The following is a 23,813-nucleotide window of genomic DNA, read 5'->3' as shown; positions in this document are numbered from 1 at the left end:
ATTTTTTATTTCAGGCAATTTTGGGTAAATACAACAGTATATGGTCAGATAAATATGGGAAATAATTTAAAGGGATGATTAAAAAACTTCCTGAAGTAGCCACATTCAATTGTTAGTTGTTTATAATTTGATTTGGTAATATCTCAGAGAAAATCCAATATTTCCAACATTGGCTGCATCCCGCGAGTCGGTTACTGTCTCGTCGCTGTTGGTGTTGTAGATGATTCTGTACGGCTTACTCTTGGCTGAAATATAACCAAAACATTTAAAATAATCAGTTCACAATTATTAGTATTCCAGTTGTTCTTACTGCAGACAGTCGTCGACATGTTACTCTTGGGCAAAACATTCAGTCTCTCGCCGCAGTAACGGTCACGTAAATTTGCCGGACTGTTTGGCAGGGCAGGATCGTGACCATTTGGAATGATCAAAAAATCGTTGTTGCAATCTCCCAGATTGGCTTGGCTGAAACCGGCTTGTCCAGCCGTACCGACTGACGCATCCGACCCGGTTAGACTGAAGGCTTTCCCCCCATTGGGCGTCACCGATGGCGTAAAGCATAAAGTGGTATCAATCTGTCTATCACAATCAAATTCTCAACAATTAAATTTTGATATAAAATTTAAAAAAAAAATAGCTTAAAAACTTACACTTGCGTCAACTATTTCCCTTCTGAAGCAAATGTGATAGTTTTGATTGGTAAGTTGGCGAGTGCTGTTATTGGTTGTGTCTGCCCAGTTGAACGAATGCACTGTTCCCGATGGAAAGGAGAAATATTGAAGACAACCAAAAGGTGCTGCATAAGTCGAGAAATTACATTCACAAATGTGTAATAAATATTTCCGGATAATTTATAATTACCCAACAGGGAGTAGTCTGTGCAAGCTAGCATAGCAATTTTGATCCTCCATTCAAGATCTGGAATCAAATCGTTGCCAAATTTGAATGATAACAGGATATCAGACACTGGAGCCGGAACGTTTAAGTACACTGTTTAAAAAACGGACATCCAAATAACCCAGAATTTTGATAAACTTTTCTTTTCTTTTCTTACTGTGCTGTCCTTTGTTTTCTCCGCATATGGGGGATACCACGGAATCCGTTCCGCCCACCAAGAAGACGTGGTTCGAGCAAACACTTTCAGAATTCGGCTGAGCGATATTAAATTTCTCAAAATCTATCCTGAATTTTTAAAAATCCCCCAAAAGTGTTAACTTACCACTTGTCAGAATTGAAAAATCAAATTTAAACCGAACTGACCGCAATTGACAGATGGGTCCGCGCTGCTCCGCGGTCGCCGGATCTAATTTAACAGTGACAACGCAGGAAGAATCAGGATAGATGGTAGTGGGCGATCGCCAGTAGGTGTTGTTGTATTGGACAGTACCACTGCATGTAGTCAACGTGTCTGTAAATGTATCCAATCAATGTCAAACTGAAACCCACTAAAATATTTGTTTAAAAAACAATTTTACTTGTGCAACAAACACCTCCGTTTGGGCAAGCTCCACTAGAGATTCCTCTTCTCATATTGCAATTGATTAGTGAAGCGCAATAGCCCAAGTCCCCAGATGCTGCGGTGCAACTGGTAAAGTCTCCTTGGATGAAGCTTCTCATTTGGGACAAACTGTTTTGCGGGTTCCCACCACTGAGAAGTGAGAGTCCGGCCAAAGATATTCCGATTGCTCCGCCGATACCGGTAATTGTAGTCACAAAATCGACGATTACATCGGTAAGTGCGATGCTGTCGGTATCGGACAGCTGTTTGCTTTGAGATTTATTTCCTAAAACTTGAATTGAAATTATTTTAACATCTTTTATTGGGTCCCAACCGCAAATATTCAAGGGAAATGAAATACCTTTTAGATTGCTGTTGAGTTTCCATCGATTGCTGATTTTCAGTGGCGATCTCCCGCTGATTACGACCGAATTGTTTGTAACAAATTCTTTTCCACAAAAGATCATCAGGGTTATTGATCGATAGAAAAATTAATGTTATAAGATTTATTTACCTATCAGTGATTTAATGTTCACAGGTACTAGACGGTTGTTTGAAATCAGTTGCCTTGGATAGTAGAGGAATTTGTGATGCCGGAACACGTCCGGCTGTAGAGAATTGGCATTAAATCGATCGTAATCATCAAGAATGTGATTGTTATCGACGGTTTGCGACGGTATAGGAAACACGAAGATGAAAATCATCCAATTTCTAAAAAAGACTGACAATGTCATTTCCTCTAGCGCTGTCAATTACACGAGGGTCTCCTCCTATCAATGCTCAATCGCCGTCCGATAGCAGGTCCCTTTTATATTCTCATTCGATTTGATTATTTCAATCTTTCCAATGAACCAGTTTTCTATCGCTCCGCCCTTTACAGGTGCTAAAAATAAATCGGTGATGAAAGCGACGGTAAATCTAGTGAGGATGTTATCAGCTAAGAAATTAAAAAGATACACTATAGCTTTTTTATTTCTTTTCTTGAAGATTAATATTCACCGGGTCGTCGTCGGGAATAATAATAATAGACACCGGCATCTGATGTGCCCGTTTGCTCCCGTTTGCCGCTGGAAATCGACAAATAAAACAAATAACTGTTGGGGCAATTTGCATTCAGTTTTGGTATTTGAAGCTATAAGAAGCAATTGACCACCCGACCTTACAAGCTGTGCACTGTGAACGTGACTAATTTAAATGAAATGCTATTTCTGTATCAGCAATATAGGTATTTGCAGCGATTTCAATATGCAAATCAAATCGTTCGAGCACCTTCCGATGAACTCATTTGACTCACTAAAGCGGAAACGGAGTCTTGAATCGAGTTTTGAGCTGCCTTGCTTCAAATTGGCGCACATTTAAAAAGGTTAAAAGTTCACAATCAAAATTATTATTTGACTGGCGTATAAGATTACGGATTTGCATTTAACGTCATTAAAAGCTTACAAGGATTCCCCGGTAAAAGAAGCACGTTCGAAAACCCCTTCCTATTTTATTTGACTCGTAGGGTACTTTTACAGTGTATAACAATTTAGGGCCACTTTTATTTTGCACTGACTGGACGAAAACAGGGCTACACAAATTGTTTTTTTATTAAATCATTCACCATTAAATTGCGAATCACAAGCTACGGTGGTAAACTGGGTCACGCAGAGCTATACAACATATAGATTCAACCTCCTCTTTCTAAGTATATCGCTACTAGTTACTATTTTCTGATTTCTGGAGAAATTGGTAGACGGAAGAAAAGTCTTTCTTGGCGTAGCCACGAACAGTCATCAGTCGATAGAGTTGGTGGGCAAGTGATCCCAGCGGGATCGCGGAATTGGAACGAGTCGCTGAATTCTGGGCGAGGCCAAGATCTTTCGTCATGAGGGCCGTTCCGAATCCTCCTTCGTAGTTGTTTGAGGCTGGGACGTTTGGCAAGACACCAGGTACTGGATTGTAAATTTCACTGGACCAGGAGCGACCGGAACTAGTGTTGATAATACTGCTCAACAATTTAGGATCCAGTCCCAATCTAATCAATAGGAAAATAGACGATGGTTAAACTTGTAAGTTTTAATGATTCCCAAGTCGGTAATTACCTAACGCCAAGATTCATGGCTTCAGCTGTTCCAACCATATTGATTGCCAACAACATGTTATTGCAAATTTTGGCGGCTTGGCCCGATCCTACTGGACCGCAGTACACAATGTTTTTACCAACATGCTCTAGTATTGCTCTGGCATTAGGAAACTGTTCTTCTGGTCCTCCAACCATGAAAGTCAAGGTTCCAGCTTTAGCAGCCATCACACCTGCAAATAGCCATGAAAAGGATGAATCACAATGATTTCATATTTAAAGAAAAGTAATTATACCTCCAGAAACTGGGGCATCAATGAAAATCATTCCCTTCTTTTCAGCTAGAGCTGCCATTTCTTTAGAGACACTGGGATCTATGGTACTGCTGTCAATCAGTAAAGATCCTGGCTTTGCTGTCCTTTATACATGATTCAGAGTTATTTTAAGAAGTCCTGCAGTATTTATCTGTTTAAATATTACTGGAAGACACCATTTTCTCCCGCATATGCTTCTTGTACATGGCCGCTGTTTGGCAACATGGTAATGATGGTATCTGATTTTTCTGCCACTTCGGCAGGGTTATGGCCAACTGATGCTCCTGCATCTTGTAGTTTTGACATAGCCTCTGGATACACATCAAATACAGTTACAGAGTTGCCCTGAAATGAAAAACAACAACAATGAGGAATGTGGAATTAATGAAACAACATAGTACAACAATAACAATACCTTGTTTAATAAATTCAAGGCCATAGGTCCGCCCATGTTCCCGAGTCCAATAAAGCCCACTCGTTTGCCCGATCCATGATGGACTGTTGAACCTATTATTATTTCAAAAATACATTATTCGCAACACCATTCCTTAAAAATGTAACCAAATATACACACTAGCAACTACATGGTAATAAAAACCCTTTAAGATTCGATAGCTAAGTAGGCTTAATGCATTTTTATCGAGTAGTACAACAAAGAGTAAATGATGGAAAATAAAACTTACACGAAAATGAACGGTGTTTCCCGATTACTTTGATTAATACTGCGGCATTCCGGGTTACATTCGTTAACGCAGCCATCGTCTTCTGCTTGTTTTTAGTGAATGGAATTTGTATGGGGAAGTTGGTCGTCTGTTTACACCATTTTCCAGCGCCCTCTATACTGGCATACAAATTTAGAAAAACGTAATCTCATTACATCTCTCTTATTTCAGAAAAGAAAACCAAGAAATTCTCTGGAGGAATTACTCAAAATTATTGAAAAAAGTTTTTTTTGCGTAATTTTGGGCTTACGTGCCGATATCTAATTTACCGACAGGTGGCGTGTGACGGATAGCAACAAAGATTGTTGTTCGAAGATAAACATATACGAGTGTTAACCTTCACAGAGAGATCTTGTTTGCTTTACATTTACAATGGACCACAGAAGCCATATGACATTAAGTATATATTTCATATAAATAGCCTACCAAATTTATGTGCATTGACGTTTTACGCATTTTGTAGTTGGTGCCGAAAGTCGGCTGAGTTTCGACGGAAAAACAGAACCTTCAAGTCCAATAGATAAAATTGGAATTGGTGACAAGACCCCGTTTTCCCGTTGTAGTAGTACCAGCAGCATTCACACTCTTTCTTCCTCTGCACAAAATACAGGTAGTTAACCAATTGATGGAATAGTTCGAATCACTTCTAAAGTTTTGTTTTTTTGTTTATAATTTTATAGATGATGAAGACAGTGATTGTAAAAGCACAAAAAGTTACAAGGAGAGAAGACGAGAGGCCCACACTCAGGCAGAGCAAAAGAGAAGGGATGCTATCAAGAAAGGTTACAGCTCTCTGCAGGATCTAGTACCGACATGTCAGCAACAAGATCCAATCAGTGGATATAAACTGAGTAAAGCAACAGTTCTTCAACGATCAATTGATTACATTCAGGTATAAATGAGCTGCATGCATTCAACATCCTACCTTGAATAATGGTGTGGTTGCATGGGGTTTTATAGTTCCTCCAGCAACAGAAAAAGAAGCAGGAAGAAGAACTATCAGCCTTAAGAAAAGAGGTTATTGGTCTCCAAATCATGAAAAGTAACTATGACCAAATTGTGAAGGCAAACCAGACTCAGGCTGGACAATCTGAGAATAGAGTACCTGATGAGATGAAATTCCAATTGGTAATTCATTTTTAAAAAATCAGTCAGACTCGATGTTTGTTACTTTTGTTTTCTCTCTGTTTTACAGTTCCAAACTATAATGGAAAATCTTTTCCTGACATTTGATTCCATGGTCTCTGCTGCAAGCTTTGTTGACCTGTCGAGTAATGTCTTTTCCTGGGTTGAGGAGCATTGCAAACCACAGGTTCAAGTGTGCATTGGTCATATTTCTATTACACTTCTGATAATATTTTGTGTGGGCTGCAGAGTTTGAAAAACTTGGCAGTGAGTGTACTTCAGACGCTCGTGACTGGGTCCAATTGAGTCCAGCCGATAAGGATAAACACCATGAACCAGCTTGTCAATATGCCACACAACTTCCGATCATTATTGCCGTAATCCCAGCACTTTGCGCCAGAGATCACTGGGAAAAAATATTACACGTCCTCAAGGGGCTTGCGAGAAACCGCCAAAGAAATTTCTAAACTCAACCGATTGCAATGTTTTAGTCTGTGTAAAGTTGTGTTATTATCCGGAATAGAATTTATATCGTACTTTCGATTGCGATAAATGATATTTTTCATCGTTAAACCACCGTGTTAATTATATAATATGGTTAAATCTATTGCCACGAAAATGTTTTCGTGACACGACAGGTTCGACTCACTATTGCAACGAAATCTGACGATATTGTTTCGTGTCAAATCAGAGCACTTTGTCTATTGCCACGAAAGCCTACTAGTCCTCTGTTTTCGTGACAATTTTTCGTCTGAAATGGCTATTGCCAAGACATTTCGTTGCAATAAACAAACCGTTGACTATTGCCACGAAAAAATAAATAACAACAGATAGATGGCGTACAAGTGTCAAAATTCAAATTAATTGTGCCTGAGGCATGTAACTTGCAAGCACGCTATCCTTTTGAAAAGACCCTTCTTACAAAATCGTTGTAGCCGTATAGTAAAATGGCTATTGCCACGAAAATTAAAAAAAAACACGAAATATGCAGTTGTATTAATATCGTTTCATAGAAATAGAAATAAGTACCTCATTTGAAAAAAGAATTAAATTCGTTATTTTATAAAATCAGTTTTATTTTCAAAGACATAAATGATTAATTGATTAGATAACGTTAGATAACAAAACGCAGTTTTTCGAAACTTTTTATGCTATCTTAAACACTGTTTAAACAGTTTGGACTAATAAGTAATAACCTGACTCATTTTCTTTAAAATAATTAAGTCAATCGGAGGTACAAAATAACTTAGACAAAAAAATATTGCAGATGGGCTTATTTAGAAAAAAAAATACCTTTTGATACTTTCCCATCTGGAATTCAAAGCTACTACTACAACTATAGAAAAAGGCACGTAGGGTGATCAGAATAAGAATTCTTTAAAAACATGAAATTACGGAAAAAATATAACACCAAGCCCAGTATGCCAAAATTGGTGACACAGACATAGCCCAGCGCGATGTAGAAGACTGTATAAATCTCAGAGATTGATCCCTCCATATCAATTCTTGGAAGTAACGTAATTAGGTAACCTCTGGAGAGGCTATCAATGTTAAGAAGGGCAAGGTCACCGGACACAGCATAACAGGAGAGTAAAACCTCTTGCTGCGTCTTGAAAAAGTGTTGGCGTATCTTTCTCTTTGATCTCTGCTGATTGAATGAGACTGCAAAAAAAAATGTATCGGTAATGAAAATCGAAAAAGTAGATTCAAGCACAAACTTGCTCTTGCTTTCCAGGAACCAGGTAGTGGCCGTAACGGAAAGCCGCGCCCTATAAAATTCCTTCAAAATGGAACTATTGACATTTTTATCGTAAACCCAGATTAAACATTTTTGAGGAGCAACAGGCCGAGCTATTGACCAATGAGGAGTCCCCTGATAAAGACGCTCGTCGCTTCAGTGCGGATTCAAATCGTTCAGATCCGCCGCAATTCGATTATGTTCACGCAAAATCACGGTTTGCGTGACGGCAATGTTCGGCGATAGGCTACATTCACTCGATTGCCGCCTGCATAAAATTGCCATTTAATTAAACTAAAACCAATTATTTTAATGACTACCACCTCACCTGCTTTAAAGCACCTCAATTCTGTCGAATTGTTCAGCCATCAACTCTGCTCAGATTTGATTATTTCTTTGATTATTTCCGAATTATTTCAAATATGGCGATCTAACGTTATTCAAAGCGAGATATAATAACGTTTTCGCAAATCTTTCGTTTAGCAAACATAAAAACATTAATAAGGTACACTTTCACGCACGCACATATTGAAATGAGTAGAACGTTTGCCATAAAAAAAGCCGTGTGTTCAATTTGGTGTGAAATCAGTTTAACGTCAAATTCTAGGTAAATATAATATACCAATAATGCTAGGCTTAAATGAAGGATTAATAATGACAATAATAACCTAGGTAAGCACCTAATTAGAAAATAAAAAATATAAATTTAAAAAAATTTCGTGGCAATAGACAAACGCTTATAAACCGTAACGAAAGATGTCGGAGCATGTCGTAGCAAAAGACAAATCTGAGACAATTACCAAGAAAAGAGAGGGACGCTAGGCTTTCGTGGCAATAGACAATCTGTTGTTTATTGACAAGAAAACTATTTCGTGGTAATAGACTGTGAGGTCCGTCGCGTAACGAAAAAGCAGACGGAAAGTCGTGGCAATAGACTCAACCATATATTATTTGTATTTCAACGTTTTCGTACGCCATCTAGTAACAGATTTCGAAAATGTGCCTTCAGGCTATTTTGATCCAAGTGAAAATGAAAATAGAGGTCGCTTACTCGACACAATTTCGTCTGCACATTCACCAGCGTAGCACCGAGTGAGTTGAGTGTCTGTTGTTTTTAGTTGCACTTTGGACGGTCAAATGTGCGAGATGCAAAGTTGTTTTTCCACCTAATAAAGTCTAGTCTCTACCTGTATACAATCTACTCGACTGGATACTTCACCTTTCAATCTTTGGGTGTTTGTGCAGTTTGATTTTTTCAAAAGCTCTCTCGATCGACAATTGCGTCTACCGTCAACAAAAGGTTCGGTGAAATCGTTTAGAATCGTTTTGAGTTTCTTTTCGAAAGTTTTGCTTTACACATTCTTCGACTTTTCTATTGTGTTTAATGTTGTAAGCCAAGTTGAAACACCTGATTTCATCTGCCATCGCATAGCCCCACAAAGACAACAATTTGAGAGACCAGAGGCTAAATTAATTGCTCTAGGCCTGACGTCACGTACACCCTCACGTACACCCTAGACCACCCCAATTAATTTTCTTTTTGTGTGTAACACGGCTTCCTTTAGTTTGGGTTGATGACGTCGTCAATTCAAAAAAATAAAAACCTAAATTCTTTCAAGTACTAGGAATCTATGTGGGGGGTTCGAGATAATATGTCCGTGTCATGTTTTGTTGGCATTTCGACGTCGAATAAATCTAAAGAATGTTTTTTTAATTTTTCTCTTTTAGACAAGAAGATCTTATAAGAAATGAGGCTCACGGCCCTCACTGCCAGCAACGTCCGTAACCTGTCGCGGATGCTGGATCATTATTCCCATTTCAATCCGTCTCCATTGTCCGTCAAGCAGTTTATCGATTTCGGTAAGCCACAAGGAAAAATAATATAACTTTTTTATTATCACTGTTCTATTTGCTAGTCTCCAAAAATATTTAGACTCGTATACGGACTATCTAGAAGGTCAAACGGCTGACTTGTTTGTTTGTTTACCCGAGTTGAAAGGTTTCTTATTATTGGGAAAGCTTTGTAAGTTGTTTTGAATCAAGTCGAGAAATATCTAGCCGGTAAACAACAACAGGTTTTTAAATAAAACCGGGTTATGTCTATTTGCCATTTTTGTTTTGTTTTTTCTGGACGTGAGCCCAACACGTCATCGTGACTTGCACGTACGGGAGTCCCAAAACAAAAATAAAAAGCTCTACATTTAGTATTTTTGTGTGTCTGGACTTATATTTTGTTGGTCCCTTTCATTTGAAAATGTAGGTCGCAGCGCAAATGAAGTCCGATCGTTTGAGTTTCTGCGCAAAGAGATACCCGTTCGCCTTGCCAACATTATGCAAGAGATCAATCTCTTGCCACAGAATCTGCTAAGAATGCCTTCCGTTCATTTGGTCCACAACTGGTATGTCAAGAGTTTCAAAGAAATTCTCGAGTTTGAAGATATCAAAAGCGTCGACAACAAAAAACTTAACGAGTTGGTGACAATCTCTCTTGATTTGTTATAAAACTATTTCATTTAATTTTGTCTTTATCTGTTCAAACAAAAATTTATAGATTCTGCGAGGCTTTGATCAAGATTAGAAATCGTCACGCCGATGTCGTGCCGACCATGGCCAAAGGTGTGATTGAATTGCGTGAATCGCATCCGGTCGACCAGACGATTGAACATCGAATTCATTACTTTCTCGATCGTTTCTACATGTCCAGGATCGGCATCCGCATGCTCATCAATCAACACAGTAAAATAAATATTTCACAAAAATTTCCAGTTTGAATTTTAATTTGATTTTTGACTTGACAATTGCAGCGCTGCTGTTTGGTGGACAAATGAACAACACCCGACATATCGGCTGCATCGATCCCAATTGCGACGTCCAGTCTGTGGTGCGCGATGCCTATGAAAACGCCAAATTCCTTTGCGATCAGTATTACCTGGCCTCTCCCGATTTGGAAGTCAAAGAACATAATAGTAAAAAAACACCTTTTAATATAAATTTTATTTAGCAATTGAATTGAATTATTCTTTGCAGACTTGGAGCCTGGTATTCCCATTCAGATCGTTTATGTACCGTCACACCTCTACCACACATTGTTTGAATTGTTCAAGAACGCCATGAGAGCCGTGGTTGAACATCACGGTGCTGCCGCTCGAGATTATCCACCAGTTCAGGTGCTGGTTATCCGAGGGAAAGAAGATGTTACCATTAAGGTTAAAATTTAGATTCATTTCCATCAAGAGAAATTGAATGAATAATTTTTTGTTTTTGGATAGGTCTCTGATAGAGGTGGAGGTGTCACTCGATCAGACATGAAGAACCTCTTCCATTACATGTACTCCACCGCTCCGCAACCGTCCCTGTCGGATACGGATTCCGCTCCCCTGGCCGGTAAAAATTACAATTAACAGAATTGACGATTTTTTATATTTGACATTTGGAATTTTTTGGGATCAGGTTACGGTTACGGTTTGCCGCTGTCACGTTTGTATGCTCGCTATCTGCTGGGCGATCTGACTCTGACGTCATGCGAGGGCTACGGCACGGATGCCTACGTCTTTCTCAAGGCCATCAGCGAGGAGGCCAACGAAATGTTGCCCGTTTTCAATCACAGCTCCACTCGTCAGTACAGCTCACCTTTGCCCACTCGCGATTGGGTCAGCTTCGGTGGCGGCTCGGCTTCATCGCCCGCCAGAGTTCGTCACCTGTCCACCAAGGTCCCAGGCCCATTCGATTAAATAGTATAGTGCAATTCGGGGCCAACACACACAGCTATAAAATACCCAATTACCTATCAATACCAGAATTTTGGTAAAATAATACCAAATATTACAAAAACAAAAAATGAGCTAAGATTTACTATCATAATGGCCAGCATGTCTTAAAATAGATTTAATTTGAAAAGAAAAATTATAATATCTACCTAAACACCATTGAAACGGTAGGAGAAAATGATTTAGAGAATCCACCGGGGTTTTTATTCTTTTAAATGTTTTATTCATTTCAATTTTTTGTAGAATTATCAATCTCATTTGAATGTTGAAATGGTTTTTAGTGGCCATTTATATTAAGATTTTAATTTGTCATCAAACGATATTGCTCGGCGAAAGGGTAAATGATCAGTTAATCTTGTGATGGACCCCCCAGTGTTTTGTTATCATGGAGAAGAGTCGTGCCGCTTTCATATCCGCTTGTGATGTCGTTGTCAAGTAAAACACAAGGATGAACCCAATTGTTAATCGCGTACAACATTGGCAACCCACCTACTCCTTTGGGTCCCTTTTTATTTTTGAATTAAAACAAAAGATGATGGTTTGGAAGTGGGGGGTCTGGTTAATTTGAGAAGAAATGTATAGTTTTAAATGTAATTCCCCAATATTCTATGAAGTTAAGAAATTCCACTTCACACACACACAGCATTGTCTTGAGTGCTCTGCATTTGTCACTTGCCGAGATTTGAATTTATATATCTCCCAAAGTGTAATACACAAAACCATTTTGAAATCTTGACATTGAATTCGATTGTTATTCAAATGTTATGAAGAAAATTGACCTTCAGAATCAACTATTTGAGCCTGGATGAGAAATTCTAATATAAAGAAAAATCCGGTTTTGATCGCCATAGGCTGCGAGGGTCAATAGGCTGAGAACGACGACCCTTTTTATTTTATCGGATCAAATCATCGGAAAAGACGGCCAGCGTCTATACCAAGGTTAACAATCCCTTTTAAGAACGCTAGCACGCGTATAAAGGTCGCGTGACAAGATCCTGGCAGGGTTTTTCCAAACGTTTTGTCCTTGATTTCCCAGTTCAACGCTCTCTGTGTTACTAACCTATGCCAACAGAATTTGTGTTATAGCTGGTGTACCAACCGACACCTTTGTACAGGTATAGCCAGGGCCTGCTATAAAAGCTGATGACTGGACTGGAGGGTGGCATTAGACCATCGTCATCCGACCATCAAATCAGACCTACCATGTCGAGTCGTCGTATTCTGGTAAACGGGAACCTTTTTAAATTTAAATGTTCATTCGATTTTATTGTTGATAATGTTATTGAATTTTGGCAGTTGGTTTTGCGTGTTCTGCTGGCCGTCTTGGCCGTCATGGCTACGATTGAAGCGGCTCCTCATCGTCGATCTCCTCGTCCACGTCGACATCTCGAGGCCATTCTGTCTGGTCTACTTGGAACGCAATACGGTTACGGTATATCCTGTTCGACTATTTTTATCTTATTCTTTTTGGGTTTATTCTTATTGATTTTTTTAAATTAGGGAATCCGTATGAAGCGGCTGCCGCTTACGGGTATGAAGGATATGGTGCAGAGTACGCTGGATATGGTCAGGGTGAGGAAGGATATTACGGTTATGGCGGTGGATATGGCGGCGGCAATGCGCCAATTACAATTGAGATTGAAGCCAAATAGAAATTGTCATTATTCTCTTATTTAAAATTTTTTAAAATTTATTGAATTTAATTTTTTTCCCGGTCACGTATAACGATGTTGATGCAATACACAAAATGCTGAATCATTGAAAATTGTGGGAGGAATTGGAAATCTTTTCTTGAGCAAGTCAATTGCAAGTGAATAATTATTGCTGCTCGAGACACCTAATATAATTATTTCCGTGTCGCTAGATGATGATTTTGAAAAACTGGAAATAATACTTATTTCAGGGAATAAAAAGGATGTTATTCAATGGTCACATTGACGTGTCGCGTCACGTCAATTAATTTTGTTTTCCTTTATTGATCGAATTTTTTTCCCTTCCCTATTTTTGTTAAGTCCTAAAATTTGTCGTAGTTTTTTGTTTTTATAATTATTGTTTAATTTTTGTTATTTATTTTTTACATATCTAAGCGTTTCAGCTTTAACTTTTACGTGATTTGAAGCTGCGATCGGCAATCAAATTGAAGTTTATTTTTTATTTTTGTAGGGGGGTAATCAAATTCAAGTCCCCTGCCCTTGATTTTCCAGATAGACGCGTGAATTTTCTTTGAGCCATGCACAACTATAATAAGCATGGAACTGTGAAGAAATTTAGAAAAAATCCCAACCCTAAATGAATATAAAGCAATTGAATTTTATGACATCTCTTATCTAACGCGCCTTTTATAAATTTGACAATCAAAATTGGTTTTTTACTTGCCACGCCAACATTTTTATAAATATAAAATTGAAAATTGGTCTGTGCATTAAAAATGTCTAGTCGCATATACAGTTTAATTTTCATCAAAATATTCCCACTCCTTAATGAATAAGAGTCGAACGAATTTTCTCCCCTTCCCTTATTTTTCTCATCCTGCGACCGTGAGAAGGAAATAATTAAAATTTATGTTAATCAAATTGAAATAGTAAAAACTTCCTTAAAGATAAACGAGATGTGTAGTTGCATCGTTTTCGTGTTAATTACAAGAGAAATTTTAAAATAAAAAAATAAAATCAATTTTTATATTTGGCAATCAAAAAGAGTTTTTCACGTCTCCTGCCCTTATTTTTAGAGATAGACCAGTGATTTTTTCAGGACGAGTGCACAATGAAAATGTAAATTCATCAGCAAAAGAATTTTTTGAAAATTCCAATCCGCAAACGAATTAGAGGCAAATGAATTGCCTCTCATTTGTAGTCCACCCTGCATTTTGTAAATCTGGCAATCAAAATTGGTTTTCTGCTTGTAACATCTAGAGTTTTTCAGATAGAAACTTGAAAATTAGTGTGTGTATTCAGTAAATGTATTTGCATCCACAGTTCAATTTTGGTACAGAAATTCTTACCCCTAAATGAATTAGAGTCAAATCAATTTTCTTCTCTCCCCCCCCCCCTTTAAATTCTCTTCCTCCAAAGTTTCGTGTCGACATTAAACGGATTGATCTCGGATTTGGAATTGGATCGAAAATGTTTCGTGTCGCCGATGAAGTTGAACCTCAAAGTGACGCCCCAATTTCCTCTTCCAACATGAAACCCGTGAAATGGGTGTAGTGGTAATTGCTGTCCCACAAATACGAGGTTGAACCTAAATCACGGATGAAACTAAAAAATTCAATCTTCACCCAGACTTGATCGCCTTTTTTTAAGTTCACGGTCGACTGGAGGGTCAACGGACTATATTGATCAACGGGGCCGTTTCTCTCGTTAACATTACTCGATCCGATTAGATTCCCGTTCAAATAAAGAAAAGAATGAAAATCAACATCAGATGAAGATTTAAGATGCCCCACTCCCGCGAAAGAGAAAAAATAAATTCCCGGTGCTGGTGCCGTGAATTTCCCCGACGTCAAATTCATGGCATTTCCCTCGTTCACCAGCGCCAACTCGAATGTAACCGGAGTTCCTTCTGTTTTAAAATTAGAATTTCTCGTGACGTGGAAATGGACGGGCGCTGATTTGACGTCGGCGTATCCGATCCATTTCTGTTTGTCTGTAAACTAAAGAATTAGACCAACAATAAAAAACAAAAATAGCACATGTCCTACCATTTTGATTGGCATTGAAATTGCAGTAAATCAATTCCATTTTCTTCGTTCCTTTGACAGAAAAGAATCCGCTCAGTTTGTGTCCCATTCGCTGCAGATCCGCACACGAAGTTGGCATTCGACCAATGTCGACCAATTCACTCGTTCGGGCTATTGAAAATGAAATTCAATTCTTTTAATCGTGTCTCATAAAACAATTCATTAAAAATATTCTTACCATTTAATTTGATCACCAAATCCGCAACGGCGGATTTGGTGCTGTTCAATTCGGTTCTCGTTGAGGCCAAATTTGTTTTTGTAGTTTTTAAATCATTTGAGGTTGCTGAACCATTTCATTCGATTAAAACTAAAACAATTTCAAATAATAAAACATAATTATTTTACCTCTTAGATCTTTTTTAAAATTTTCGGCGGTAACTTTTAATTCTTGACCTAATCGATCCGAATTCGCTACACAATCTAAAAAAAAACAGAATTAATTTAAAAGAATTATTTTTCAACAAAATTCGATTCGCCGTGAAATTTACTTTTGAGTTCAGTTGACAAATTTCCGGTCGTGATTTTCGTTTTCGCCAATTCTTTTTCGGTGGCTAAATTTATTGAAAAGGTTTTTGCATTCGGATATTTATTTGATTTTTTAGTTTAACAAAAAATTACCGTTTAATTTTGCGGATAAATCATCGATGGTTTTGGTGAAATATGCTCTCGTTTTCTCCAACTCCTGTTTACTACTTGTACATTCTACAATCGAAAGATCTTTAGAAATTCAGTTTTCGTCAATTCGCAAATCATTATTATAAATACCTTTTAATCTTTTATTGAAATCACTCTTTGCATTTCTCAGTTCGATATTCGTTTTGTCCAAATTGTTCACAGTTGTAGTTAAGAGCTCAGTAGTATCTGCAATCAAATTACAGTAATTAAATTAAAATTTGATATTTTTTTGTAAAATTTTGTAAAAATTCACAGAACGGAAAAAAATACTATTATTTTCTAAATACCATCAAAATACCTTCTAATTTTTTATTCAAATTGGTTCGTGTGTCAATTAAATCATTTCTCAGTTCAATATTCTTTTTCTCCAAATTGTTCACGGTCGTTTTTAAGAGCTCAAGAGTGACTGCAATTCAGTGACAAGAAATTAATCAAAATTTTTAAAGAAATCAACATTTAAAATTTCCTCTTATTATCTATATTGATACCTATACCTTTTAATTCAAGCGCCAATTTGCTGCTGAACTGATTCTCCCCGTACAATTCCTAAATTGCGTTTTTTTAAAATGAATCATTAAGGGGGAAAAATGATTTGAATCAATTTGAAAACGGTTGAATTTTCATTTTGGTTCAATGTACCTGGATGCCTTCAATGTCATCCTTGTCCAATTTCAAATCAGAATGATACTCGTAAGTAGGAAACATCACAGCCGTTTTCACATGTGTGTGTTCCAGTCCCAAAGAGTGGCCAAACTCGTGAGTAGCCACCTGGAGTAAATTCGTCCCTGTGCGGGTGAAAAGGAATAGAAACTTATTGATGGATGTCAAATCAATACACGTTTAACCTTTATCAGAGTCAAGCGTCCAGGTTTCGCCTTCGTCAAAATGAGCATCACCTCCGTTTATAGGTGCGAACGCGTGAGCTTGAACACCACCCGGGCCATCAACGAAGGATTTGCAACTTCCATGTTCTCCAGACGCAAAACTGAATCAAACAACCAACCAAAAGTATAATTTATGAATAAATTGTGCCAGATAATAAACATCTCCATTATATCAAAGTTCACTTTTTGTAGTAAATAAATGCCATGCAATGGGAAATTATTTTATTGAATAGTTACAGGATGTCGATGTCGACGTCAGCCGATTGATTTTTTACATGGACGAAGGTCAAATCGGTCACGTCCGCCCACATCTGAAAGGCTCTAACGATTTCACTATCCACGTCAGATGGGCTCATATCCGTCGTGTATTTCTTAATTTTATAAGTCAATTGTTTCTTAGGCCACTTGCTCCCTGTTCCGAAGCGATTATAAAATTAACGACCATTAATTATATTTGTAATATTATTGCATATCCCTGCCTAGAAGTGCGAATCGTTTCGGGCGAGTGCTTGAAGAACCGGGGCGAACTCGATCCGGAACCCCACAACGCGGTTTATTCATTACTTCCAATGTCTCCTTGTCAAGTTCACCTGATGATGCGAACCATTTTTTGAAAACATTTCATCTTTACATAATTGACGTATCATATAAAAAAGGCCTGAAGGCAAATGTAAATGTCTAGATACTGGTGCAATGACCATACCCGTTATCTTCAATCCAGCAAAGGATTGAAAATCTTTAATTGCGCTCCTGAAAGACTCAGCTGAAACACTTTCCGAATAAGAAGAGTCCTGAGGCTCACGTTCCAAATAGCCGAATCTTCCCAGGTATCTCTAAACGACGACACGAAAAAGAACACGCAAATAAGCAAAAATAATAATTGTTAAGAGAAATCTGCGCTGGCTTTATTGCGCTTATTTTTCGCTAGTGAATTAAAATGATTGGCACATGAATAAAATTAACGAAACCAGGAATTATAATTTTAAAACGGAATTTTACCGCTGCTTCTTCGTCACTGTCGATTGGAGCAGCGACGACATAATTTATCGCCGACAAGCAACACACGAAACTTAATGTCAACCACATTAGATGCCACATTGTAAATCAAATAAGTAAGCAACTGCTGAGTTGAAGAAAATGAATCCAAGTTCTAATGAGGATCGTTTCGGTCGGAAACTAAATTCACGTCTGCTCACGAATCGGCCACTGTTGGTTGCTGGTTTTTAGCGATAGCTGTGCAATGTGTGTGTCATAATTGGTTTTTCCGATGATGTCGCCAGTAGGTTATCAAGAATTTAATATGTCCTTGATCTATGCTGAAGGTTCAGACTGAAGTGGTAGAACTAAATATTTATTTGCTTTATAGACGATGAGACCTTAGTTGATCTTTGAAAATTTCACCCAAAGATAAACAATTTCGTTTGTTTTATATTAGGAATTTTGCTTAGTTTAACTTATTTTTTTTCATTAAACTGCGAGAAAAGAAATTAAAAAAAATTTAATAAATTTAATATTATTATTATTTTTCTATCAACTTTACATTTCTGTATTAGAAAAAAGAATCTGCAGGCAAAATAAGAAACCCAAAAGAATAATTTGTGAGCTTGAAGAGTGCCTTCGCTTCTTATTCGCGGCCATCGACACTCTCTAGTCTCTTATCATTTTGGTCCTCGGCCCCACCCTCAGCTTGTGCTGGCGCCGCCGTGATCAAATGTCCCGCGCGTTCGACTTGACTCTACGATGGGCCTCGAAAAAAGCAGTGGCTTTCCTGTGTCTCTTATAGAACGGTGCCAGCGGACGGTTTGGATTTGTCATCCGGTAATTACACTCCCCCTTTCCTCTCCTTTTATTATTTAGTGAAAATCTTGATGGAATACATTTTCGTGTTTCATCTGAACTTTTTTTTGGGCGTCGTTATATGGCGACAATTTTAATCATTCATTTCCCATTCTATATCAATGGCTGTTGAATATATATTTAAACGTCGCCATGGAGTGGCCCTGATTTATTGCGGCAACCATTTTCATGTTTGATGTGCCGAACTGTTGCGGATCCTGATGGAAAGACGGTGCAGGAGCAACCGAAAACCATCGCTAAAACAGGATGAGGCTCTTATTTCGCCGGATCAAAGTGTTCCGTCAAGAGCCATGCCCAATCGCCCGTTTTGATTGGCGTTTTGATATGGCATCAGCGATGACGCAAATGAAGAAAGGATCGATCCTGAAAAAATTGAAAATTTCGCCGACGTCAAACTGTTGGTGATCCTGGCCGCCCGGTGTTTGCATCGAGATTCGCACGAAACCGACGAGACTAAAAGTGACGGAATTGTCCAATAGATGAGAATTAATGCCGTGCTGTGTACGCGATGGAACGAGTTTTGCTCTACAATTTCATTTACAACGGACGATTTATTAGGTGCGTTTGCTTTAGCGGAAGAGAGCTGCTCAAGTTAACTGATAAGTATAACGTATACAGACTAACGACCTTGACTGAAACCTAATCTGTCGAGTCGCCTGAGGCAAGAAAATTGACGCCACTACAGATGCTAAGCATTGCCAATATTTTTAAGACACCGGAATCACAGCATCAGTTTCATCGTCCCAAATGAGGTTATAGGAAATTGAACATTTTGTTATAGGCTATAATAGTTACGAGTAATCGCATCAGAATATTGAAAACAAATTAATTCACGGTCGTTATATGACGTAAGCGAGTGAAGGAAGGGGAAATTATTTCCGATCGCATCAACAAGTCGAATTTCCCGCCATGATGCGGATTTATCAAAACGAGATTTTAAAATGAACAAACTGCGACATGTATTATATTCTCCTTTTTATTTATTTTTCTAGCGCTAATCATCGCAATTTTGGCTTGGAAGTGTGGAGAGCGGTGAGAGTGATGTGAAGAGTGATCGCAGCGGGGAGGGACTTAAGTCCGTGAGTCCCGACAATTTTTTTCTCCTTCCAGCATTGGGTTGAATCAATTGCGTTTGTGGCAAATTGCCGACAGTTATAAGAATTGTCTGGTTCCTTCAATAAGTTTGGTCGATACGCAATTTTATGTGCAGAAGAGTAAAATGAGAGAAACATTTATTTTTAGGTCGGATTGAAACCTGAACTCTTTATTATGGATTCCCCTGGAGTCAACTGCGTCGATCGCCATAAGGAAAAGGATCCCAGTCGAGTCATCTGGGAAAGAGAATAAACCTGCTAGACAAGAGGAGCGGGTCACCACCTACGGTTTGGATATTAACATCACAACAAATTAATAACAAATTCTTAATAAATAAAATTGTTCGTTCTCAACCAAGAAGTGGGAAAAAAGGTGACCGAGTGGCAATTTAAATGCCACCTTGTCCGCTCATTGTCGCCTCAATGCTCGCTTCTATGTACCCGTGTCGGAGCCGTCCATTCCGTATAGTCTTTGCCGGATGCAGTGCGGAAGCGATGGCCAGTCGCATCAATGACCGTCAATGACGATATCCATTCTTTTAATTTTACTTTATTAATTTTTTTAAAATAATATTCCATTGTTTGTCATTAGCTGAATCTAAGGTAGTGATTACTGCTGCAGTTGAAAAGTGTCCGACGGGAATTCCTGAAAGGGATTGTTCATTCCCAATCTGGCTATCTTCTTTATGCGTCGTTGACACATTATATAGTTTAAATAGGTATTAGTGGTTTAGATAGTAGTTTTTCGATTGTAAAAAAGGAGACATTTTTGGTTGCGTGGCGGACATTGGATGGATCACGGCCCATAGGCTATATCCTTAAGTCGCGTTCGTTTGGCCAACGGAGTCACGACTCTTTTGTTCCAGAGCACGCCAACATATCCCAATCCAGGTCTCGATTTGACTTATTCATTTGATCTCAAATGTTGACGTTACATTATTTTTGTTTTCCCAACAGGTCGATATTGGGAGGCTGTCCAGCGTCCAAAAATTAATCAATCCTACCGCCATTCGATTGTTATTGAAATTCGGCGACCGACATGAAAACAAAACAAATATCGATATAAATTATTGATTCAAATTGATTTTCAATTTGCGTTATTGATTTCATTTTTATTTTTTCGTTTCATATAACTCCCAAACTAAAACTTATTTGAAATCCTTCGGCCTTTGCACAGTAAGATTCGCCTTTGATTTTAATTTCTAATTTCCCGCTCTTGATGCGCTCTGAACTTGAACGAAAGTTTTGCGTTGACATGTATATAGAACTTTCAAATAGATTGGTCACATTAGCTGATAATACTTGAACATAATAAAGTAATACAGTTATATATCCTTTTAGACTTTACCAGAAATGATTTCTAAATGAGTGCCGTTTCGCTTCGGATAATTTTGAAATTGCCAACGTACCGACCCCTTTAAATAATGCATAAGACACATTGTTCTTACGTACAGTAAATTCTGTTTTACATTTCCACTATAGCAACAGGATTATATCTATAATTAATACTGAGTGGTTCTCGAATTGTTTAATTGTCCCACAACGGAACGAACAACTCAGCTCGTCGAATGGAATCTCGAAACATTGAGCGGATAAAACAGCTGGATAAAATAACGTCACCCAATATCCCGCAATAAGTACTATATAAATCTATTGTTTCCACTGAGAAGCGGTTCAGTATAGGACGCGAGATACTACCTTGCCAAGAGTATATCCAGCAATTGAACTCTGCAATGTTTTCCATCAAAAGACTGTTTGAATATCCGTCGCTTTGTTACGTAATCTTTTTTGGCGTGTTATTTTATCTGATTATTCCGGTGAGTCTGGAAGAAGAGCATCAAGCGCATTCTAATCACACTCTCTTCAAGCACATTTTAATATCCTCTACAAGGGTAACTTGATTTTTGTGACGAAATAATAACAAATTCAAATTAATATTCATATTTCGTCGTCAATTTTCTGATATATGAAAAGAGACCGTTGCTAAATAATCCCGAACTTTCGATCGTCAGCGCCGGAATAATGGAGAAAATTGTCCTCGATATTTTGTCGAATCACATGCGCTTTACGTAATCTTGAACTATAATGAACCCCTAAACGATTCAGCTATAATTTTTTCGATCCTATAATTAGATATGAGATTATTCCTCCGTCGGACATTTTGTCATCCGGTTTCCTACAACGGAACGGTTCGTGGACCGGTACAACCGGGCAGCTCCAACGCCGGGTATAAGTTTTAATGAATTATTTCATTCTTTTTAATTTAATTCAATTTTTTTTTTTTTTTTAATTTAAGGAAGTTGATATGTGCGTAACTTGGGGTGCACCATCGATAGCCAAAGCTTCGGTTATGGACGTGTCTTACCCAGTGGTCTATGTTGATTCTTCTATAATGATTCCGTTTCCTAGGCAGAAAAGTAGAATTTGGGTTCAAGAAACAACTTTCGAGGGCCTGGTATGTCAACGATCCTTATTGTCTGAAAATAGATTTTCAACTTCTGTGTATAATAATGACCGAGTCTAAATTCATTTCCAAAGTCGGGGATAATGATCGGAGCGGCTTTTACTTTCATGATCGTTGCAACTTGGATTACTCATCGAATTACTTATTCAAGACTGGGACGCACCAGTCCCAGTGTATTTCACTGGACATTTATCTTTGTCAGCATATGGGCATCTCAAGGTAATAATTATAAAATATGATTTGATTTCTATGTAGACGCAGAAATGCCAGTTTGATATATTTAGCATTCTCTTCTTTATTTCAAGGACTCACGCTGAGAAATCAATCGTCATCATTTCGTATGACTTTCTTCGTTTCCGTCTTCGGAGTTTTCATCATCACGAATTATTTTACGGCGTCCTACACTTCGTTGCTATCCATTCCCATTTTCAAACCGATCGTCAACTCCATCGAAGATTTGGCAACCAGCGATTCAGTCAAGACTCTTCTCATCAAAGGATCTAGCACAGATGAGTACATTATGGTCAGTCCGTTAATATTAGAATTATATACTTATAGGGTCTACTGTCCCTGTGGAATAATAATTGTTTAATACTTTATGACATTAAAAAAATAGTCTTCAACCGATCCGGCATTAAAGAAGATTGGCGACCAAATGCGACGTTATCCTGAGAGAAGAATCCTCAACGCGTACACCGTTGAAGACATTTCAACGGTCGTCAAAGAAGATTCTGCTCTTATAATCGTGAATAGATTGGATAAGTTTGAGCAGAATAACGCCTTTAGTAATTAATTGTTTCAACAGGTCAAATCCAACGGAGAATCCTTGATAGAACAGAGTTATAAAATCAATAAGGAGTGTCGAGTAACTCAGGCCGAGAAAACCTTCTTCAGTCGTTCACAAACATTTTCCTATCCGAAAAACAGTCCCATAGCCAAAGAAATCGATTACGAGTATGACATCATTTAGATCAAATTTTACTTATCTTATTATTGCCGCATCCAAATTTTATATAATTGATTTTTTGTTAATTTAATTGATATAGTCTTCTGCTGTTGCACCAAGCTGGACTGATTCAATACGCGGAGAAACGAGCTCAGATGGGCCACGATCCCTGCCGCATATCCGATAAGAAAAAGGCCCAGTCTGAAAAAATTGCTCCGCTTAAACTCAGAAATCAAATGAGCGGAGCCTTCATCTTCTTGTCCATCGGCTTCAGTTTAGGCGTTTTGGCATTTATCGGCGAGTTGATTGCGGCGAAAATCAAGAAAAAATCAAGAATCATTTCAGGTTCAGTAACAGTTAACTAGGACGTGAAAGTCGATCTTGAGAATAATTCTATTAAAAAAGACCGAGCGTATCAATATAATAACAATTTTATTTATTTTTCGGGGAAATATTTATTTGGTTATTTAAGTGTGATAGAATTTAGCTTTATAACTATATTTGTCACTCGTCACTTGTGGTTGGAAAATATTTTCATTCAAATAAATAAACGTTTCTTTAGTCACCCAGCAAATACCTAAATATGGAACGCGATAATGATTCATAATTATGCGCGCACTTTTCGTTGTAATAAAATTGTATACACATTACCTTGTATAGAAGGTGGAATAATATACAATCGTCCGTTATTTGTCAACGCCCACCAAACTATCGCCCACTCGACTTATATTAAATTTGAACCCAAAATAGGATTGGCTTATTTGCATTTGTATTTCTTCGCGCCCGAAAGTTTTGCAGAGTACAGATCGATACCTAACTAAAATAATGTAGCACTCCACAATTTTCGCTGTGCTCAATGAACCATGTCGAATGTGAAATGAGCTTCTCGGAATTGAATTATCTTCGCTTGGGGCTTGTTGGCCAAATT

The 23,813-nt window shown here is 38.0% G+C and overlaps 8 protein-coding genes across 11 annotated transcripts in view; 5 read left to right on the top strand and 3 right to left on the bottom strand.

Annotated features, from left to right (window-relative positions):
* Window positions 1–23,813, top strand: part of LOC124316136 (sporulation-specific protein 15-like) — a 610,960-nt gene that overhangs the window by 142,840 nt on the left and 444,307 nt on the right. The window lies entirely within an intron of this gene.
* The window catches only part of LOC124316145, a 411,551-nt gene that overhangs the window by 358,782 nt on the left and 28,956 nt on the right, over window positions 1–23,813 (bottom strand). Inside the window, exons 5-9 of one of the 2 annotated variants that reach the window (XR_006911820.1) lie at window positions 15,454–15,516; window positions 15,311–15,385; window positions 15,144–15,248; window positions 14,927–15,076; window positions 14,358–14,871 (exon numbers count right to left, since the gene is read on the bottom strand). Coding sequence is in view for 1 of the 2 variants with exons in the window: in XM_046781905.1 (XP_046637861.1) it covers window positions 14,378–14,871; window positions 14,927–15,076; window positions 15,144–15,248; window positions 15,311–15,385; window positions 15,454–15,516 (887 nt within the window). In the remaining variant the exon portion in view is untranslated. Of the gene's footprint in view, window positions 1–14,171; window positions 14,872–14,926; window positions 15,077–15,143; window positions 15,249–15,310; window positions 15,386–15,453; window positions 15,517–23,813 lie in introns of those variants that run through there. The other variant, XM_046781905.1, reaches the window with a different exon arrangement.
* LOC124316254 lies at window positions 121–2,265 on the bottom strand. Of its 2 annotated transcripts, none has more exons than XM_046782085.1 (9): window positions 2,013–2,265; window positions 1,860–1,946; window positions 1,476–1,790; window positions 1,261–1,408; window positions 1,055–1,182; window positions 862–990; window positions 651–796; window positions 311–575; window positions 121–245 (listed from the first exon to the last, which is right to left on the bottom strand). In XM_046782085.1, the coding sequence occupies exons 1-9, from the start codon at window positions 2,230–2,232 to the stop codon at window positions 121–123; spliced, it is 1,563 nt and encodes a 520-aa protein (XP_046638041.1). In that variant the 5' UTR covers window positions 2,233–2,265. The 2 variants fall into 2 exon arrangements, with proteins under 2 accessions (XP_046638041.1, XP_046638042.1); XM_046782086.1 differs by having other exon boundaries at window positions 1,476–1,784.
* LOC124316422 (3-hydroxyisobutyrate dehydrogenase, mitochondrial-like) lies at window positions 2,968–4,705 on the bottom strand. Its single transcript, XM_046782355.1, has 6 exons — window positions 4,558–4,705; window positions 4,290–4,381; window positions 4,041–4,219; window positions 3,857–3,978; window positions 3,583–3,793; window positions 2,968–3,515 (listed from the first exon to the last, which is right to left on the bottom strand). The coding sequence occupies exons 1-6, from the start codon at window positions 4,631–4,633 to the stop codon at window positions 3,197–3,199; spliced, it is 999 nt and encodes a 332-aa protein (XP_046638311.1). The 5' UTR covers window positions 4,634–4,705; the 3' UTR covers window positions 2,968–3,196.
* LOC124316513 (max-like protein X) lies at window positions 4,867–6,262 on the top strand. Its single transcript, XM_046782503.1, has 6 exons — window positions 4,867–4,996; window positions 5,060–5,206; window positions 5,277–5,488; window positions 5,557–5,724; window positions 5,792–5,908; window positions 5,971–6,262. Exons 1-6 carry the CDS (start codon window positions 4,969–4,971, stop codon window positions 6,025–6,027), a joined length of 729 nt encoding a protein of 242 aa, XP_046638459.1. The 5' UTR covers window positions 4,867–4,968; the 3' UTR covers window positions 6,028–6,262.
* Window positions 8,525–11,962, top strand: LOC124316334 (pyruvate dehydrogenase (acetyl-transferring) kinase, mitochondrial-like). Of its 2 annotated transcripts, none has more exons than XM_046782224.1 (8): window positions 8,525–8,756; window positions 9,186–9,319; window positions 9,720–9,930; window positions 10,011–10,195; window positions 10,264–10,425; window positions 10,487–10,665; window positions 10,729–10,843; window positions 10,910–11,962. In XM_046782224.1, exons 2-8 carry the CDS (start codon window positions 9,208–9,210, stop codon window positions 11,188–11,190), a joined length of 1,245 nt encoding a protein of 414 aa, XP_046638180.1. In that variant the 5' UTR covers window positions 8,525–8,756; window positions 9,186–9,207; the 3' UTR covers window positions 11,191–11,962. The 2 variants fall into 2 exon arrangements, with proteins under 2 accessions (XP_046638180.1, XP_046638179.1); XM_046782223.1 differs by having other exon boundaries at window positions 8,525–8,759; window positions 9,188–9,319.
* Window positions 12,401–13,235, top strand: LOC124316599 (glycine-rich cell wall structural protein-like). The gene is made up of 3 exons (XM_046782618.1): window positions 12,401–12,450; window positions 12,523–12,658; window positions 12,727–13,235. Exons 1-3 carry the CDS (start codon window positions 12,430–12,432, stop codon window positions 12,876–12,878), a joined length of 309 nt encoding a protein of 102 aa, XP_046638574.1. The 5' UTR covers window positions 12,401–12,429; the 3' UTR covers window positions 12,879–13,235.
* LOC124316404 (glutamate receptor ionotropic, kainate glr-3-like) lies at window positions 18,084–22,733 on the top strand. Its single transcript, XM_046782332.1, has 13 exons — window positions 18,084–18,342; window positions 18,520–19,133; window positions 19,374–19,562; window positions 19,624–19,763; window positions 19,835–19,992; window positions 20,068–20,366; window positions 20,433–21,367; window positions 21,450–21,544; window positions 21,609–21,702; window positions 21,772–21,930; window positions 22,014–22,158; window positions 22,245–22,462; window positions 22,556–22,733. Exons 7-13 carry the CDS (start codon window positions 21,209–21,211, stop codon window positions 22,730–22,732), a joined length of 1,047 nt encoding a protein of 348 aa, XP_046638288.1. The 5' UTR covers window positions 18,084–18,342; window positions 18,520–19,133; window positions 19,374–19,562; window positions 19,624–19,763; window positions 19,835–19,992; window positions 20,068–20,366; window positions 20,433–21,208; the 3' UTR covers window position 22,733.

This window comes from Daphnia pulicaria, chromosome 12 (assembly GCF_021234035.1).
Source record: "Daphnia pulicaria isolate SC F1-1A chromosome 12, SC_F0-13Bv2, whole genome shotgun sequence".
NCBI classification, from domain to species: domain Eukaryota; kingdom Metazoa; phylum Arthropoda; class Branchiopoda; order Diplostraca; family Daphniidae; genus Daphnia; species Daphnia pulicaria.
This window is presented reverse-complemented; position numbering and strand designations above follow the sequence as displayed.